The sequence below is a fragment of the Onychostruthus taczanowskii genome, unplaced genomic scaffold (genome assembly GCF_017590055.1).
Source record: "Onychostruthus taczanowskii isolate IOZ18803 unplaced genomic scaffold, ASM1759005v1 scaffold52, whole genome shotgun sequence".
NCBI classification, from domain to species: Eukaryota; Metazoa; Chordata; class Aves; order Passeriformes; family Passeridae; genus Onychostruthus; species Onychostruthus taczanowskii.
Genome location: NW_024502791.1, coordinates 1 through 16,574, shown reverse-complemented (window position 1 = coordinate 16,574; position 16,574 = coordinate 1). Strand labels below are relative to the sequence as shown.

The following is a 16,574-nucleotide window of genomic DNA, read 5'->3' as shown; positions in this document are numbered from 1 at the left end:
TTAATTATGACTGTGCTTGTCTAAATTTCTTTTGTTAAGGCTTTGAGAATTTAGCTTACCCAGCAGTTAAACATTTCATGCTAATTTGATAGGAAAGGAATGAGAGCAGATACAATACATTAAAAATAGTTAGTCACCCTAGTGTGTCTAGGGGAATAGCTCATATTTAGTATAATTAGAAAAGTAAATTTGGATTGGTATAGCCAAATTATCTCTGGTGTTATTATCACTGAGTAGGTCTTTCCACAAATTATACATTTTGGAGATCTTAATGTGAACTTTTCTGGAGAGATAACAAGTGAAACAAATAAATTTATTTTCTTATTGAAAACACATTTAGGAAGGGAAAATGAGCTTGAAGCATGTGTTTGTATTTCTTCCAACAGGTGATCAGTCAGACCAGGGTTACAGATCCAAGGATGAACTCTTGAGAGATGGTGAGGATAGTCTTTCTGCAACTGAAACACAAGTAGAGAAAGATATTTCTTCTAACCTTGAAGACTTAATAGGAGGTTAAGTATGCCTGTTTGTGTTGGTGAAGGCTTTTGGTGTTTCATGCATTAGAATACCACAGATACCCAGCACATTGAATTAATAATGTTCCCAGGCTCAGAATATAATAGATTTCATATAGTTATTTTACTTCTGTGCCCTAAATTATAGCAGTGGGATGTGTATAGGTAGAAAGAACCTTTTATTAGATTAATTTAATATAGATGGAAAAAATGGACAAATGTTGGGGTACACAGTAATTTACATTCCATTTCCCTCATTTATCTGTTTGAAATCTTGACAATTTTTTTAGCTGTACCTGTTGACCTAATAAAAGGTGTTACTTTTTCTTACAAACTCTTCCCAGCTATAGATGGCCTTAGGGTCATCTCCTGTCTTCTGTTCACATTTTTCCCTTAGTTTTTCTGTATTTTGTTGTTTTCATTACTGAATTTGTTTCATATCTGGGTTATGAGATCCTTTATGTGAGTTAGGGCTTTTAAAGCTCTCGTTAAACAAATTGCCCTGCATGAAAATCTGTGAACTACTTATTCTGCTTTGGTTAGTTGAAGTAATACCATGGGGAGAAATTGGCAAATACTATAAGCCTGTGAACAGCTAAGCACTCTGCATAATGCTGGCAGCTGTAACCTTTCTGGGTATTGCTCCCAGGAAATGCTCAGTACTTAGTAGGACTGATCCTTTAGTTTGTTATTACATAAGGCAACAGTTGGAGTTTATATTTTACATACCAGTGCCAATAATTACTAAGTTAAATCTTAACTTTATCTATCTATCTATCTATCTATCTATCTATCTGTATGTCTGTGTACTAATGTTCGCATTCTCTTTCTTGCAGAGATTTCTACAGAAAAATCTTATGAAAAGCAACAGCTGAATATAGAAACTCCGAGTCCAGCTGATCCACATGCTTGGGGTAACAGTATTGTGAAAGTTCCATCAGGCATTTTTGATAGCAGTGGAAGAAAGAGCAGTGATGGTGAGTCACTGGATGAAACAGAGCTTGCTAAAGTCCTGATCTTCTTGTGCTGTAGTGTTTTGCAATCTGTTTCATGTTATGAAAAGAAACAAAACTTCTGTTCAAGGTGCAGATGTCTTGCACAATGTTTGCTTTCCACCATTATCCTGTGCAGGTAACATAGAAGGAACCTCTAGATTCTAAGGTTGAAAATCACTATTGTGTAGACTGAAATCAAGATTGTCCCTGCCCTGCACTGAGAGTGTTTCAGTAATATACTAGGAAACAAAGAGAAATTGTGTCTCCAGTCTTTATTTTGTCATCTAAATCTTGCTGATCTTGGACAAGTTTGTCCTGCAGCTTACATTGTCAATCTATAATGCAGGAACAATGTGTGTTGTCTTTATGCTGTACAAAATTTATTTACTTATCTCAGAATTTGTGATGAGAAAGATTTACGGATATATAAAAGCCAGATCTTGGGGATCAATTTTTTTTTTCTGCCTTTGCATCTGTCCTTTACTAAGACAAGGTAGTCCAGCTTCTTTGTAGCTTGATAGCACAGAATGGAGTTGGAGGTAAGAAGTTGCTTGAAACATTTTGGCAATTATGAAAACTGATGGTTAGCCAAGAAGCAGCATTGATGTGAGACTCAAACATGCTCCAGCATGTGGATATGGCACAACAGGTCTTCTCTTGAGGTCCTAATATAGTAGAATTTCCATACGTATGAAGATTTTAACTTTGCTAATACAGCTATCCAGGTAGTAAATATTCCCAATTACCCATTGGAAATAGGAACATATATAAGATTAGTTTATGGCATCCATGTGCTAAACTTAATTAGTATTTTCTAAATATACATCTGTGTCATAAATGAAATAACATATCTGTATTGGGCAGACACACATTATAGTATTTTTCAGAACCAGAATGAACTATGTAGTTTGATGTTTAAATCTTGAATGTAGCTCTTGGGTTGGGGGGGAACCCATAACCAACCAGAGCAACTTTTACTTAAAATTGTAGTTTCCTTTAGTTCACAGATGTAGTACTTACTCTCTGGGTGTTGGCACAGGGTAGAAGCCATAAACAGCTTTGATTCTGAAGAGCAGGTGGCTTTTGATCTGCAGGATGTGTTTGCAGTGAAATAATGTGTTCATGATAGTGTAACTTCTTAATGGATATCTTGGGACTGTAGTACATCCAGTCTTCTCTATGTAAGGAGATTAAGGAGATTTGACATGGTTTCAGGAAATAAACATTTTTGGTGGCTATGGACACCATATTATTAATGTTTTTTCTCTTTTAGAAACTGTTTCTAGCCCACTGTTCATAACTCAGGATTCACTTGAAGATACAGTCTTTGGTAATGTTTCTCCTAAGAAAACAAATGAAAAAAGACAGAAGAGGCAAAAACTCTTTTCACAGAGAAGCTGCAGTTTCAGCAGTGAAAGCAGAGCTGGAATGCTGCTGAAAAAAGGCAGCTTGGACTTGCATTCTAAAGAAATAGCAATAATGATGGGAGCAGATGCCAAGATCCTAACAGCAGCTTTATCTGGGGCCAAAACTCCACCTTCTCATATGACTAAATCACACAGTTTTGAAAATATCACTGACCAGCAGATTTCTGACGTGAGTGGCACTTGGAGAGGTGTGACTGAGAGTGATTGGGAACTAGAACATAGGTCTTCACCAGTACTGGAAGAACCTGGGGAAGGGCAGGAGGATCTTGAGAATGGAAGTGATGGAAATATGACCACAGTGGAAGACATGAATCTTGAACAGTCAGATGAGTCTAAAAGCCATAAAACAGAATCTAAAGATGCAACTGCTAGAAGAAATAGCTTTTATGGATTGGTTAAGCCTATTGAAAGGGAAGATGTTGAAGTAGGCTTGGACCCTCTGTCTTTGCTAGCTACTGACAGTACACAAACAGGTTATCCAGAACCTGGAGAAAAGCTGATGTCACCAGTTGCAGCACGTAATTTGGCAGATGAAATAGAGAGCTATATGAATTTGAAGAACCCATTGGGTAGTAAGTTTCCCAGCATGGAACTGCACAAGCCAGATAAGGAAGCAGATACTTCTGGTACACTTGGTCACTCCCAAGAAAGAAGGTCAAGCCTGCCTTTGGATCCCATCCTGCCATCCTCCAAGTGTTATGAAAATCGAAGAAGTCCTTCTGTCTCCAGATCCAAAACATTCGCTGTACGATCAAAGCAACAAACTCACCCACAAGTTCAAAAGGAGCGGTCTTCATCTTTGACAGGACTGGGTCGCTCTTCCCCACATGGCTCACTAGGAACTGTTGTAACAACTTTATCCAATTTGAAGTTAGACAATATACTGTCTGGACCAAAAATAGATGTTTTGAAAACAGGCATGAAGCAGGCTGCTAATGTGGCCAGTAAGATGTGGGGAGTGGTAACATCAGCATATAGTTACTCAGATGATGAGGTAAGTGTTTTTCTGTATGAAAAATTTGGGGACACAAAGTTAGAGGGCTAACTTCTGTGTCCAGAAGACTGCTTCTCTAGGTGGTGTTTTTTATTAAGTATTGACTTTTATTAGCTAATAAAAATTACACTTTATCTATGGTATTTTTCCTTGCCATTAAAAAACCCCACTTTTCAGACAAAAGGAAAGGCTGTTTGTTCTCAACAAAAACCTCCTCTTTGTTTATTAATATTTTTTTTATACGTAAAGAAACTGAACTAAGAAACCCTGGTAAGTACAAATTTATGTCACCTTAAATGATGCCCTGTCTTACTTTAAGAAACTAAGTTGTGAAATTAAATTACAAACCCAGGAAGTCAGGTTGGTGAGGGTCAAAGTTGAAAGTAATATCAGGAGTTTGGAAACTAAATGTTGTGGTTCTTCTGTGAGTAACAGAGTGTTTTTCAGACTAAAACATTTCACATACTAATGACAAGAATGAAAGAGGATATAGAGGGATGAATATTGTAACTTCCTCTTTTTTTGTGTTATCTTGTTATTGTGCCTTCAAGTGATATGACTACATCATTTTTCCTGTTTCTTTTGTAATGAATAAATTTATGTCACTATTGTTTTGTCACTCCATTTGTCAGTTTTTCAATATCCTCCGCTTTGTCCAGTATCTGCACTTTTAGAGGCTGCATAGATTTATCTTTTATCTGATAATTTTTTTACAACAAGATTTCTCTTAATCTGTTAGTTTAATTATTTATTCTTTAGGAAAAAAATGGAAGTCAAATAATGGATGTGGAGGTACTCAAAAATGCTACTTTTTCTTCTTGCATTAAAGGAAGAAAGATATCAACCAGACTATAACTTCCCTGTGGGCTTTGAAGACACTATTTTAGGAGATAATCTGTCATCAAGAATTGGAGTCCCAGGCCTACTTACAAATGAACTTGCACAAAGCACTACTAGTCTTGGTAGTAGCAGCAGTGGTGGTGATGTAGGAAGACAGCATTACAGTGCAGGTGAGATGATTTGGTTTTATTTCCCCCTGATAACTTGATTATAATACAACAAAGAGGGAAAACTGTTGTTTGTGAAATCACTCAAAACAATGGAAGCTATGATAATGTGAAACTATTTCAATCCCTTAAGAGTGTTACGAGCAAATTTTTACTTCCATTCTATACTCTTTCCTTGCAGTAGCAAGTAGGTAATGATTTTCTCTTTGTTGAATGTATAAAAAGCTGATACAATATGCAGGAGTTTAACCATGAAAATACTTACTGTGTATGTGATAGGAAGATTGCTAACTAGTTATAGCAAGAAACACCTGCTCATTCATGTAAACTCATAGGACCCTTGGAAGTATTAATAGTGAAATACTAATACAGAAAAGCTGAACAGTTTGACAGCTGCAAATAGTTGCATAACAGAGACAGATCATTTGAGGGAGGAAAGAAGTAAACCAACCAAAACCAAATCAACAGAACAACCCTGTAGTTCCATGTGCACAAAAAGCCTAAAGCAATACAACACTAAAAGTTATGCATCTTTACCGTGGAATAGGAAGTGTTGGATACATACTTGATTTGAACTTATGTAGGTGAATAGTTGATGGCTGTGAGCCAGTTGCAAACTTTCCTTCCCTCCTCCCTGCCAGATGTAAAACTGGAATGAATAAATCTAATTTACAGTTCAGATTTAATTCAGTTAGATTTTATTATTATTTTGAGAAAAAATATGTGTTTCTGAACCTGCTGTGGGGTTGGTTTAGGTCTCTTTGCAATACAATACTTCAGTGATGCAAATATTGTGAAGCTGTCTGCTTTACAGAGAGAGAGAAAAATCAAGAGAGGAAGAACTATCTTGCATAATGGAGATAAAGTGCCCCTGTATCGCAAAATCTTGACAAGATATCTTGTAGTTCCATCTAGTTAGGACAGTTATAAGAGCTAACTATAAAGAGTGGCAGCCAACAGGGCATGCAAAATTTGTTCACAAACATAACCTTGAGCTGAAAAAACAGGAGCCTTCTTTATGATGACGGGATACTGGTGGTGATTTTTTTAAAAGAGAAATTTGGGCTTGTGAAAAACAATTCTGATAATTTTGCCTTCTCGGAGTGATTCCATCCATTTCCTTTTGGTGAATATATTCCAAGTATCTTTCCCCTCTTCCTGGACCAGGCTCATAATCGTAAAATCTAGCATTACCAAAGAAAAAAGATTTTGTTTAATGCAGTGTTAATCAGGGAAAATCTAAGTGCCGTAATGGCATTTTTGGTATCATACGCCTCACCTCGTGCTGTCCTTACATTGGCTGTTTACATATGGATGTATTATTCAAGAAATCATGACTTGTCAGCTTTTTAGAATTGGTCAATATACATTGAGCAATCTTACTGCTCTTTACCAGTCTATTTTTTGTGGTTTTCTTTTACTAATTTGTGATATATTGTGTTAGAAAAGTAACCTTGAAATGTTAATCATGAACATTATATCTATCTATATTGTAATTGCAATGTCAGTGAGATACTCATATCTTTGGAGATCTTTTGGTATTATTTTCTAGCCTTGGTTGAACAGAAGTTATTTTCTTCGGGAATGGATTAATTCTTTGCTTGAATACAAAACTCAAATTACTCTTTTTGTACAGGTGAAGTTTCATTCCCAAAAAGTATGAAAGTTCTAGATTCTGAGAAATCAGAGCACAGCTCTTCACATAATACTAGTTTATCCAGCATTTTCCAGAACTATGCAATGGAGGTAAGATTAATAAACTCATAGATAAAAGCTATAATTAGTCAATAGTACTGTATGCATTAATTACCTGTTTCATTGCATTGTGGTTGGTTTTTTTGAAACAATTTTTTCCTTGTTTCTGCTGCAGAGATGCTTAATACTTGTAGCTTGGAGTGCGACAGCAGCTTTAAAAAAGAAGACTGTTTTATGTATCCATCATATATATAGAGAAAAAGTTGTTCAGGGAAGGGCCAAAACTTGAAGTGAAAGAGAAGTTAGAGATGAAACTGGAGCTTTTGTGGGGTTTTAGATTTTATTTTCCTTATGAAAATTTTGTTGTTAGTAAATAATTGTGATGAGTTGACCGCAGCCAGCACCAAGGCCCTCACACAGGTATTTGCTTATTCCCCTTTAAATGGGGGACAGAATTGAAAGGGCAAAGGAAAAAAGCTTGAGAGTTGAGATAAAGACAATTTAATACATGAATTCTGGGGGAAAAGATAAAAAAGAGGGATACACAACCAAAAGAAAATAGTAACGCAGAGATCAGTCAGCACCCTGATACCTCAAGGAAGAGCTACCTTGGAAAAACACAGAGTTTTATCTCTGAAATTGATGTTACACAGTGTCATTTGATCAGCTGAGGCCAGCTGTCCTGGCTGTGTCCTGTCACAGCCTGCTGACTGAGTTGTGCACATAATGAAAAAAGTCCATGATGATGTATAAAGCCCTGTGCAGCAATAACTAAAATGCTGGAGTGTTATCAATTACCATGGAGCTGGTTACCAGACTGAAACACAGGACTGTAAAGAACACTAACAAGAAAATTTATTCTATCCCAGCCAAATCAAATTAAATAATGCTTTAGTATAGTTCTCTGTTTCAGAGAACTACCTGTAGATGCTTTCAGATTTCAGATACATAGGCAATGGTCACTGCATTTGCCTTGGTTGCTTTTTTTTTGAGCTGCAGTGTTATTTTGCTAGATCCTATGTCATTTTCATTTATGTTTGGACATCTAGGCTTGTCAAGCTTCTGCACTGCATTATATAAAGGGTATAGCATAGTAAAAGTGGCATTATAATGAATGTCTATTAGCTCTAAAATTTATTAGAAGCTGTGTTTGATGCTGTTTTTTGGGGGTTTTTCACCCATCTGACTGAAACAATGAAGTAAGAGAATAGAGTAAGGTATAGTACAGAATTATCATTTTTCTCCAGTTCTCTATCTACCTTAGTAGTGAGACTTCTCTTGGGTAAAGACACAACATTCTGATTTTCCACGTGTACTGGGTTTGCATGGCAAGGATTGGGTAGCAGAAGAGCTGCCAGAACTTTCTCCCATGTCCGACAGAGCCAATGCCAGCCAGCTCCAGGTTGGACCTTCACTGGCCAAGGCCAAGCCCATTAATGACAGTGGCAGCAATGTTGGGATAGTGTATTTGAGAAAGGGAAAAGAATGCTGTGCAACAGCAGCTGCAGGAGAGGAGTGAAAACACATGATGGAAAATCCCTCTACAGATACCCAGGTCAGTGCAGAAGGAGGGACAGGAGGTGCTGCAGGCACCGAGCAGAGATTGCCCTGCAGCCTGTGGTGCAGACCAGCGTGAGACAGCTGTGCTCCGCAGATGTCCTGCATCCCCCTGCTCCGTGCTGGAGCAGGTGGATACCCAAAGGAAGCTAACCCTACAGACAGGAGCCAATGATCCTGGCAGGGCCTTGACCTCATGGGGAGAGGAGCCCAGGCTGGAGCATGTTTTCTGGCAGGACTTGTGATCCTGAAGGAGATCCATGCTGGAACAGCTAGTGAAGAACTAAAGCCCATGGGAAGGGCTTACCCCAGAGACGTTTGTGTTAGTAGTATGTCCTGAGGGAAGGACCCCATGCAGGGGAACAGTGTGAGGAGGGAGGAGTGTCAGAAAAACATGGGATGAATTGACCACAATCGCCTTTTCCCATTTCCATGTGCCATTTCAGGGAAGAGGGTGGAGAAATCAGAAATTAAAGTAAAGCCTGAGAAGAAGGGAGGGGTAGGGGGAACATGTTTTAAAATTTGAGGTAATTTCTCATTAGCCTACTTGAACTTCTTATTGGTAGAAAATTAAATTAATTTCCTCTGGTGGAGTTTGTTTTGCCTGTGACAGTGATTGCTGAGTAATCTCCTTGTCCCTATTGTGACTCACAAGCCTTTTGTCATATTTTTCTTTCCCTGTTCACTTGAACAGGGAGATTGCTAGAGTGGCTTTGGTGAGCACCTGGCATCCAGCCAGGGTCGACACACCACACTATTATGAAGGTTTCTTCTGTGTTTGATTGATTTTGTGGGAATATTTTGCTCTTTTGGATAAGTAGACATGCATTTACTTATACAATTCAAAGCGATTTGTATATGCTGAAGTCTTCATAGAAGCAAGCAATTGCAAATGCTAAATTAGTAGCCTTTTGGGGTAATTATTTTTCCATGTCAGAAATAAATTACTTATGTCTGCATTTCATAGGTAAAAGTTAATGTGGATGAGATAATTCTGAGTATGGTGAGAAAGAAGGGGTGAACTCATTTCTCCCCACTGGCCTTCTGGTACCTGTTAAACTTCTATGTACTAAGCCTATAGAAAACAATTGTAAAATTAGCATTAATTCTTTGCTATTCTAGGTCTTGATGTCAAGTTGCTCTCAATGTAGAGCTTGTGATGCTTTAGTTTATGATGAAGAAATCATGGCTGGGTGGACAGCAGATGACTCAAACCTGAACACTACCTGCCCTTTCTGTAAAAGTACCTTCCTACCTTTTCTTAATGTTGAATTTAAAGACCTCCGTGGCTCTGCAAGGTCAGTGCATTTTATAGATACTCTATTTCTGCCTTTGTACCTGTGTGTGATTATATTTTGCACAAGAGGACCTTTGATATCTTTCCCCATCTAGATGTTAGCAAGAATGTTACTGCCTATTCAGTGGTCTTGATTGCAGTGAAGGAAATTATAAGTTGTGTAAACTATTCAGTTGCATTATAAAACAGCCAAAACCCAAAGAACTAGTTGCCTTTTTTAATTTTTTTGTTTCATAGTTTCTTTTTAAGCATATGGAAGGTGTGAGTCAGTTTTCATTTTGTTTTGATGTTAAGACAAAGCCTATGGACTTTAAACTTTATAAAAACATAGGAAGACGTTTTTAAATCTGTCAGCAAAGAATTTTTCCCAGACCAAATTCATCATCAGCATTTAGTTCCCGATGCTCAACCTTGTTGTTTCTGCAGTTTAAGCTTCTCTGCTTGCTGTTTTTAACATCTACTAATTGCACTGTGGAAAATGGAGCTTAAAATTAAGTTCCAGTTCTCACTGTAGTGGTTATTGCTGTGAAGCAGATGTTCCACTAGTTCTCTAATGCAGAAATTTAATATCTGTATTAACTGTAGAGTGTGTACTTAAGAGAATTAGCAAAGCAAGACACATTTGTGTTGTCATGTGCTTGTAATGGTGTATGATCATGTAGTCTGTAATGTCACATTACAATAGCAACCATTTTCAGTGATGTGTCACCTATTAAAACACTGTTTGTGATGGCTGATTTGAAGCCATCACAAACGAAGTTCATGTGTAATGATTTATGTCTAGTGTAGGATGCCTTCCTTTGCAGATCAAATCTCTCTATGTGTTCATTTACTCTGCCTGTATAAGTTGCAGGGGTGAGAACAGGATGAAATTTATGGTCTGTTGTCAAGCTTTTTAATGTTGTGTTTTCTTCTTTTGCTACTTCTGAAAAGTAAATGTAGAAAATAATAACTTTATGATTTTATGCTTATATCTTTACTTTTGTATTTTTCTCCCTCCCATTCATGTTGTAATTTCAGCTTTTTCCTGAAGCAAAGTACCTCAGGAGATAGTTTACAGAGTGGCACCCTTCCATTAACCACGGATCCTCTGGAGCAGAAACCGTTGTCCAGTCCAGCCGTTGCTGACTTGATCAGTTTTTCTGATCACCTGCAGTCCAGCCACACCATAGCTGAAGAAACTAGCTCTGCAGCTGAGCAGGGGTAGGTAAAACAGGATTGTTAGCTCTGTCAGAAATGCATCAGTACTTCCATACTTATAAGGGTAAGGTTGACTTTTATACCAAAGGTGGTGAAGTACAGTTGTAACTTGAGGATCATCTCTTTCCTTTCTCACTTTCTGCATGTTTTAAGTATGCTCTTATCAGTTTGAAGTAAACTCATTCCACCAAGTGAGGAGGTTCTAGAGATACAGCTATAGAAATGAATCTTCATGTCCATCTGCTATTGATGAATAGGTAAAACCTTTACTCAGTATGGTTAAAACCCAATCACTGTTTAAACTCACATAGAAATTCAAGCATTGCTTCTCCTTTCATTGTATGTATGATTTAACAATAAGGCCACTGCACTATGGGAAAAAATAAGTCCATTTGCTGGAACACTTTGCTTGAGAGAAAGTTTTGGGAGCACTCAAGACTTGTGCTGAGCTTGTGTTCTATGAGAAACCTATGTAAAACTGAAATTCTGAAAAACAATATTGCTTTTGAAACAGTTTGAGGAAAAAAAGCATTAAGGGGAAGGTGTCGTGTTGGATGAGGGAAGAACTAAAATAATGTTATGAATTGTGACCTGTTTGCTGGGATGATGACATTTTTTTGTAATTGTTTGGGGCTTTTTTTAATCATCATTCAGTTTGAAATTCTGGAGTATTAGTGCCTCAGACTAATAAGCTAATGCCTGTTTGAGACAACTAAAACTTTTATCAATGCAGTAGTAGTTAGTCTTAATACACTAAACATTGAAGGTGGTACTGCTTATGTTAACATCTTTATTTTGTGACAATGTATTTTTAACTAAAATAAAATTTAGAACTAAAAGTCACTGCTAAATAATCTCTTGCCTCTCTACAGATTATCTGGAAGCAGACACTTTCCTGTTTTACTTTGTTTGTACTTCTTTACTGTAGTTAAAGCTGTAGCTTTATCCATTATAATTATAAGGAGCACAGAACAAATATTCCCAGATCTGCAAATGTCTTGATTGTGCATTAAATCTGACGTGCCTGACATTACTTAAGTTAGCTTGGTGGATGAGTTTGACACAATTTTTTTTATTATTACTTCAACATGCAATTTTTAAATTGGTTTCTGCTATACTGTTGTTCTGTTTATGACACTTAGAACATAAAGGGAAAAAGAAGTAAAGGTGAGTGTAGTCAAAAGGAGATAATCTTCATAGATTGACAGAACTGTGCATTGCTGGTTTTTTAAGCAAGGTAAAGCTGTACAAGAGTAGTGGTTTCTGTACAGAACTGCAGTGCTTTCAAATTCATATATTAAGTTATACCTAGCTGCATTTCTGAAGGGATGTTTATACTGGTCTGAGGCACATTTTGTTCTGTGTTGCCTAAGCAATGGAGCTAAGTGGGAAAATACAATTTCATATTAATAGAGAAAATTGGTTTGGGTATCTTCACTTGGCAGCCTTCCTCTGCTTCCTTCCTGTTGCCATAGAAATGCTGAAATATTAACGTATTTTCTTCTAAAATTCACACAGTGATTTGGCAGAAGAACAGACTACAGATCCCACCACCATGAAGACACATGCCAATAATCCACCAAAAAGGGGCGTGTCCTTGACTCGGAGCCACAGTGTGGGAGGTCCACTGCAAAACATTGATCTCTCCCAGAGACCATCTCATGGCATTTCAACAGTTAGTCTTCCAAATAGTTTGCAGGAAGCTGTGGTAAGTCTAGAAGCTGCATATTCAGTTAAAAGAAAAATATTGAAGACAATGAATTTTATAATATTCCACTGGCAGTATTCCTGTCTATTTGCAGAATGGGAATGGCCGTGCATATTTTCACCTTCTTACAACTGAAAAAAATCTTAGTTCAGTTAATCAAAAATTGCTTTTCCAATACTTTGTCAAGCAAACAGTTCTACTTGAATGAATGAAGCTATCTTTGTCTTTCTAAATATGGAAGTTCAATAGTAAAGCAATGCCAACAGCTGACTAAACACAATTGCAAGATGGAAAGTTTGTTCTGTTTCTGTGCATGTACTTACACTCGTGCTGTATATTCTGTTAGGCTGACCTGTGGAGTGGATGGGAGAAGGTGAGAGGCAGTATTAAGACTCTTACCTTTCTTGTGAAAAAAAACCTCTCTCTTACCTTTCTTGTGAAAAAAACCTCTCTCTTGGTACTTGTTATTTTCCAGAGGCTGCCTTAACATGTGAAGTAATGATTCAGTTCCACAGCTCATATAATTACTGACATTTCTCTTCACTTTCCATTGCTGCAGGCCTGGGTACTGGCTACCAGCTTAAATAGCTTAAAACTGCACAATCAGGAATAAGTCCTAACAAATTAGCATTTTTTTTCTTGTTCACATAATAGAAAAAGCATAGGTGATTGACCTTTAAGAAATCTCCAACAGTCAAAACTGGTGGTGCCATTAAATTTATTTTGTGTTCAGTAGCTCCAGAGCTTCTTCCAAGTGTCAAAAGAAACTCTACAATGGAGGTTTCCAGGGCACATAATCCTGAAAAGTATTTCTGGAAGAAAAATCTTCTTTGATTTAGTAAAAAACAAAAGCAAAAGCAAACAAAAAAACCTATCCACAATAAACAAACAAAAACAACCCCAAAACAAATGAAACCAAAACACCAAAACAATTATTTTTTTGTGCATGTTCTATTTTTAGGATCCTTTAATAAAACAGCGGAACCCTGCCCCTGTATCTGTACCTTATTTGAGCCCTTTGGTACTGCATAAGGAGCTTGAATCACTCCTGGAGAATGAGGGAGAGCAAGTAATTCATACATCCAAATTCATCAATCAACATCCCATAATCTTCTGGAACCTAGTCTGGTATTTTCAACGGTTGGATTTGCCCAGCAACTTACCTGGACTCATTCTGACATCTGAGCACTGCAATGAGGGAGTGCAGGTAAATGGCATCCTCGTGTTAGACCGGCAGGTACTACAGTGAGCAAAGCTGGAGGGCTTGGTTCAAAACAACTGCCTAAATAATTCCTGAACAGCTGAATATAAGTTCTTGGGTTTTTATCATACAAGGAGATAGCTTTGTTTCCCACAAGGATTCTTGAAGGGAGATGTGTGAAAACAGTCTTCAAATTCTAGTCAAGATGGTCCCTACTGAAAAGCCAGAGAGTAAGACTCATTGAAGAATAGGAAACAAGATGTGTCTGCAAAGAACTCAAAAACTGTAATATATTGCAATACACAGAGTGAGTTACACACTTGAGTTTATAATCCTTAAAGTTACTGCACAGTTTTTGTTGTTCTCTTCCAAGAATAGGTTTTGCTATTCAAACTCCACCAAGTATGTAGAACAGATGTATTTTTTGAGTATTTTGGCTTTCTGATTTAAAGGAGTGAATTGAAACCTATATAATTTTTATGTGTGGGTACAAGTTGAAATTAAATATGTATTTATACCTGACGCATGCCAAAAAAGTAGTATTTTCCTATATACTTGTACACACTTCAACTTTAAATTCTTTCCCTCAATTTTCAAAAAACACCCACCTAGAATTGAGAAAAATGTTCCAAGAAATTAAGGTGAAGGCAATACTAATGAAATCTAAAGCATCCTGGAAAACTACAATGCATTAACAGGGAAAACAGCAAGATGGGACGTAATATCATGTAATTATTATTTAAATAGACACATTAAGTGATAAGTTTTTCTTGCCTGGTAATTCTTATTGTATTAGTGATTCCAGAGGCACTTAATTTTATAAAATAATTACATAAGTTGTTTTGACCACCATATGTTTTTAATGGCAATAAATAGTTCATATTTGTATAGATATGAAGATTCATTCTGCTTTTTGGGAAGGCCAATACCTAGACATGAATACCAAAATGTTCATCAGGTCAGAAAATATTGCAATATGGTATGATTAGTAGTACAGATCAAGTACTATGTCTGGTGCACAAAAGATATTTCCAGATACATACTCAAAAAGATTTTCCTCAGATGCCTGTAGAAAACTAAATGGTCTTCATACATTAGAATAAACTATAAAAGATAATTAAATGCTGCAGTACTTGCGACTGCTCTGGTTGAATGCAGTTTACTGTAGAGGATAACATCTGCTCCTGTTTGTTAGATTCAAGTTAAATAAAGTTAACCTTCTTTGTTCGCAAAAATAGTAAAAGGTCAGGAGTTTTAAATAATGTAACACTGTACTGGTGTTTTTAAAATGTATTCCCTTTCCTCGTGTGTTTTAGCTTCCTTTGACATCTCTTGCTCAAGATAGCAAGCTAGTATACATCCATCTTCTATGGGACAATATCAACCTCCACCAAGAGCCGGGGGAGCCCCTCTATATATCTTGGAGAAATCTCAGTAAGTAAAACAAATGCTACAGAAAACAGAGGGAGAAGAGACTATGGAAAGAAACCGTTGGTTTATACTAGCTGAAGTGTACACAGCCCATCAATTTGCAGTATTTTTTTAGTATCTGAAGCATCTGCAATCCCTTTACATAGTATGGGTATCAAATTAGTTGTGAAAATAAGTTTGATCTGCTCATCACATGTCATACACTTACAAGATGCTCTAGACATGGTGCTAAATAACCCTCACTTGATTTGAATGCATTAAGTTTCACTTCAGTTTCACTGCATTATCTGGTAATAGCTACACAGGCATGTACAAGAAGGCTCTGTTACAAAAAAGTATCTTTTGTAACATCACCAGGCCCTTTAATAGGTACATTTGGCACCCCTCCTAACTGTCAAAAAGTGATCAAAGAAAGCCTTGTCTAGCATAAAAACAGGCAGACTGGTTAAAAAAACTTAAGGACTTTCTTACTTCTGATCATCAGAAAACCTTCCAATTCCATGTTTTTACTTTTAAAAACTATGCTAAGAACTATGTCATGTGCTAATTTTGGTTCTAATGAATTAAAAGGCATTTGTTGAAAAATGTCCTTAAAATAAAGAGGTTGATCAAAAATTACAGTCAAGAGCACAGAACATGTGTTATTTCCCTCAGATTCTGCAAAGCATATTGATGTAACCACAATAGATGAAAAGCATCCCCAAATCATCTAGCCATGAATGAAGATGCATAAATATATATATATATATATATATATATATATTCATGTAAACAAAGGAGCAAAGGACCTGTTTTAGATGTGGAAGAAAAATAGACAGGCCATATAGCAGTGTCAGAAAATATTCTGAAAACACAAAATTATGTTTTGTAAAGCATCATGTATGTCAATTTGATGAAAACATAATGTTGATGTGGTCAAGATTACTGGGCTTGGTCTGCAATTCATTTGCACACCATGTATTCCCTGCCTAATCTGTAAACTTACTTCTTTGCCAGTACATGGACTTACTATTCCCTCATGAGTTGCTGTCTTTCAGAAAATAATAGTTCAGTGTTATTCTGAGCATGGCATTTTAAGTGACAAATCATGATGGTAAATGTCTTGGTCATTTTCTTTCCTGTTTGATTCAACTGTGCATTATCTATTTCAATATGTATCAAAAAGTTGTCAGTTGATTATAGGTGGCCTTTAAGAAAGGCTTTGATAAGAAAAGTTTCTTTGCTAAGGAAAGTGACACTTCTGTTTTTTTCTTTCCCCTTGTGTAACAATAGTCTTCTTGCAGTGAACCTAATTTTTAAGTACAGCAATAATACTGAGCTAACCAGCCATCACAGGCAACATCTGATGCTGGGTATTCTTCAGTCTTGTGTATTTCTCTGTCACGTGGGACCTCTTGCACACGGATACTTGATGCATCCTGTAACTTCTGGGTAGAATTACTTTTGAGTGAAGACTATGAGCAGACAAGGTCCTTCCATTATAACAAATTTCTCTATATTGACTAGAGGTTCTCTATGTGTGCAGCCGCGTGTGTCCCTTTTTAGGG

The 16,574-nt window shown here is 36.9% G+C and overlaps 1 protein-coding gene across 2 annotated transcripts in view; it reads left to right on the top strand.

The window, feature by feature from the left end:
• Window positions 1-15,401, top strand: part of DENND4C (DENN domain containing 4C) — a 63,793-nt gene extending 48,392 nt beyond the window's left edge. For both annotated transcript variants that reach the window (XM_041416527.1, XM_041416526.1), the window contains 10 exons: window positions 387-512; window positions 1,352-1,492; window positions 2,784-3,931; window positions 4,761-4,941; window positions 6,575-6,684; window positions 9,313-9,488; window positions 10,508-10,690; window positions 12,206-12,395; window positions 13,357-13,602; window positions 14,913-15,401. In XM_041416527.1, coding sequence (XP_041272461.1) covers window positions 387-512; window positions 1,352-1,492; window positions 2,784-3,931; window positions 4,761-4,941; window positions 6,575-6,684; window positions 9,313-9,488; window positions 10,508-10,690; window positions 12,206-12,395; window positions 13,357-13,602; window positions 14,913-15,038 — 2,627 coding nt within the window. In that variant the 3' untranslated portion in view covers window positions 15,039-15,401. The remainder of the gene's footprint in view (window positions 1-386; window positions 513-1,351; window positions 1,493-2,783; window positions 3,932-4,760; window positions 4,942-6,574; window positions 6,685-9,312; window positions 9,489-10,507; window positions 10,691-12,205; window positions 12,396-13,356; window positions 13,603-14,912) is intronic.
• Window positions 15,402-16,574: the final 1,173 nt, after the last annotated feature.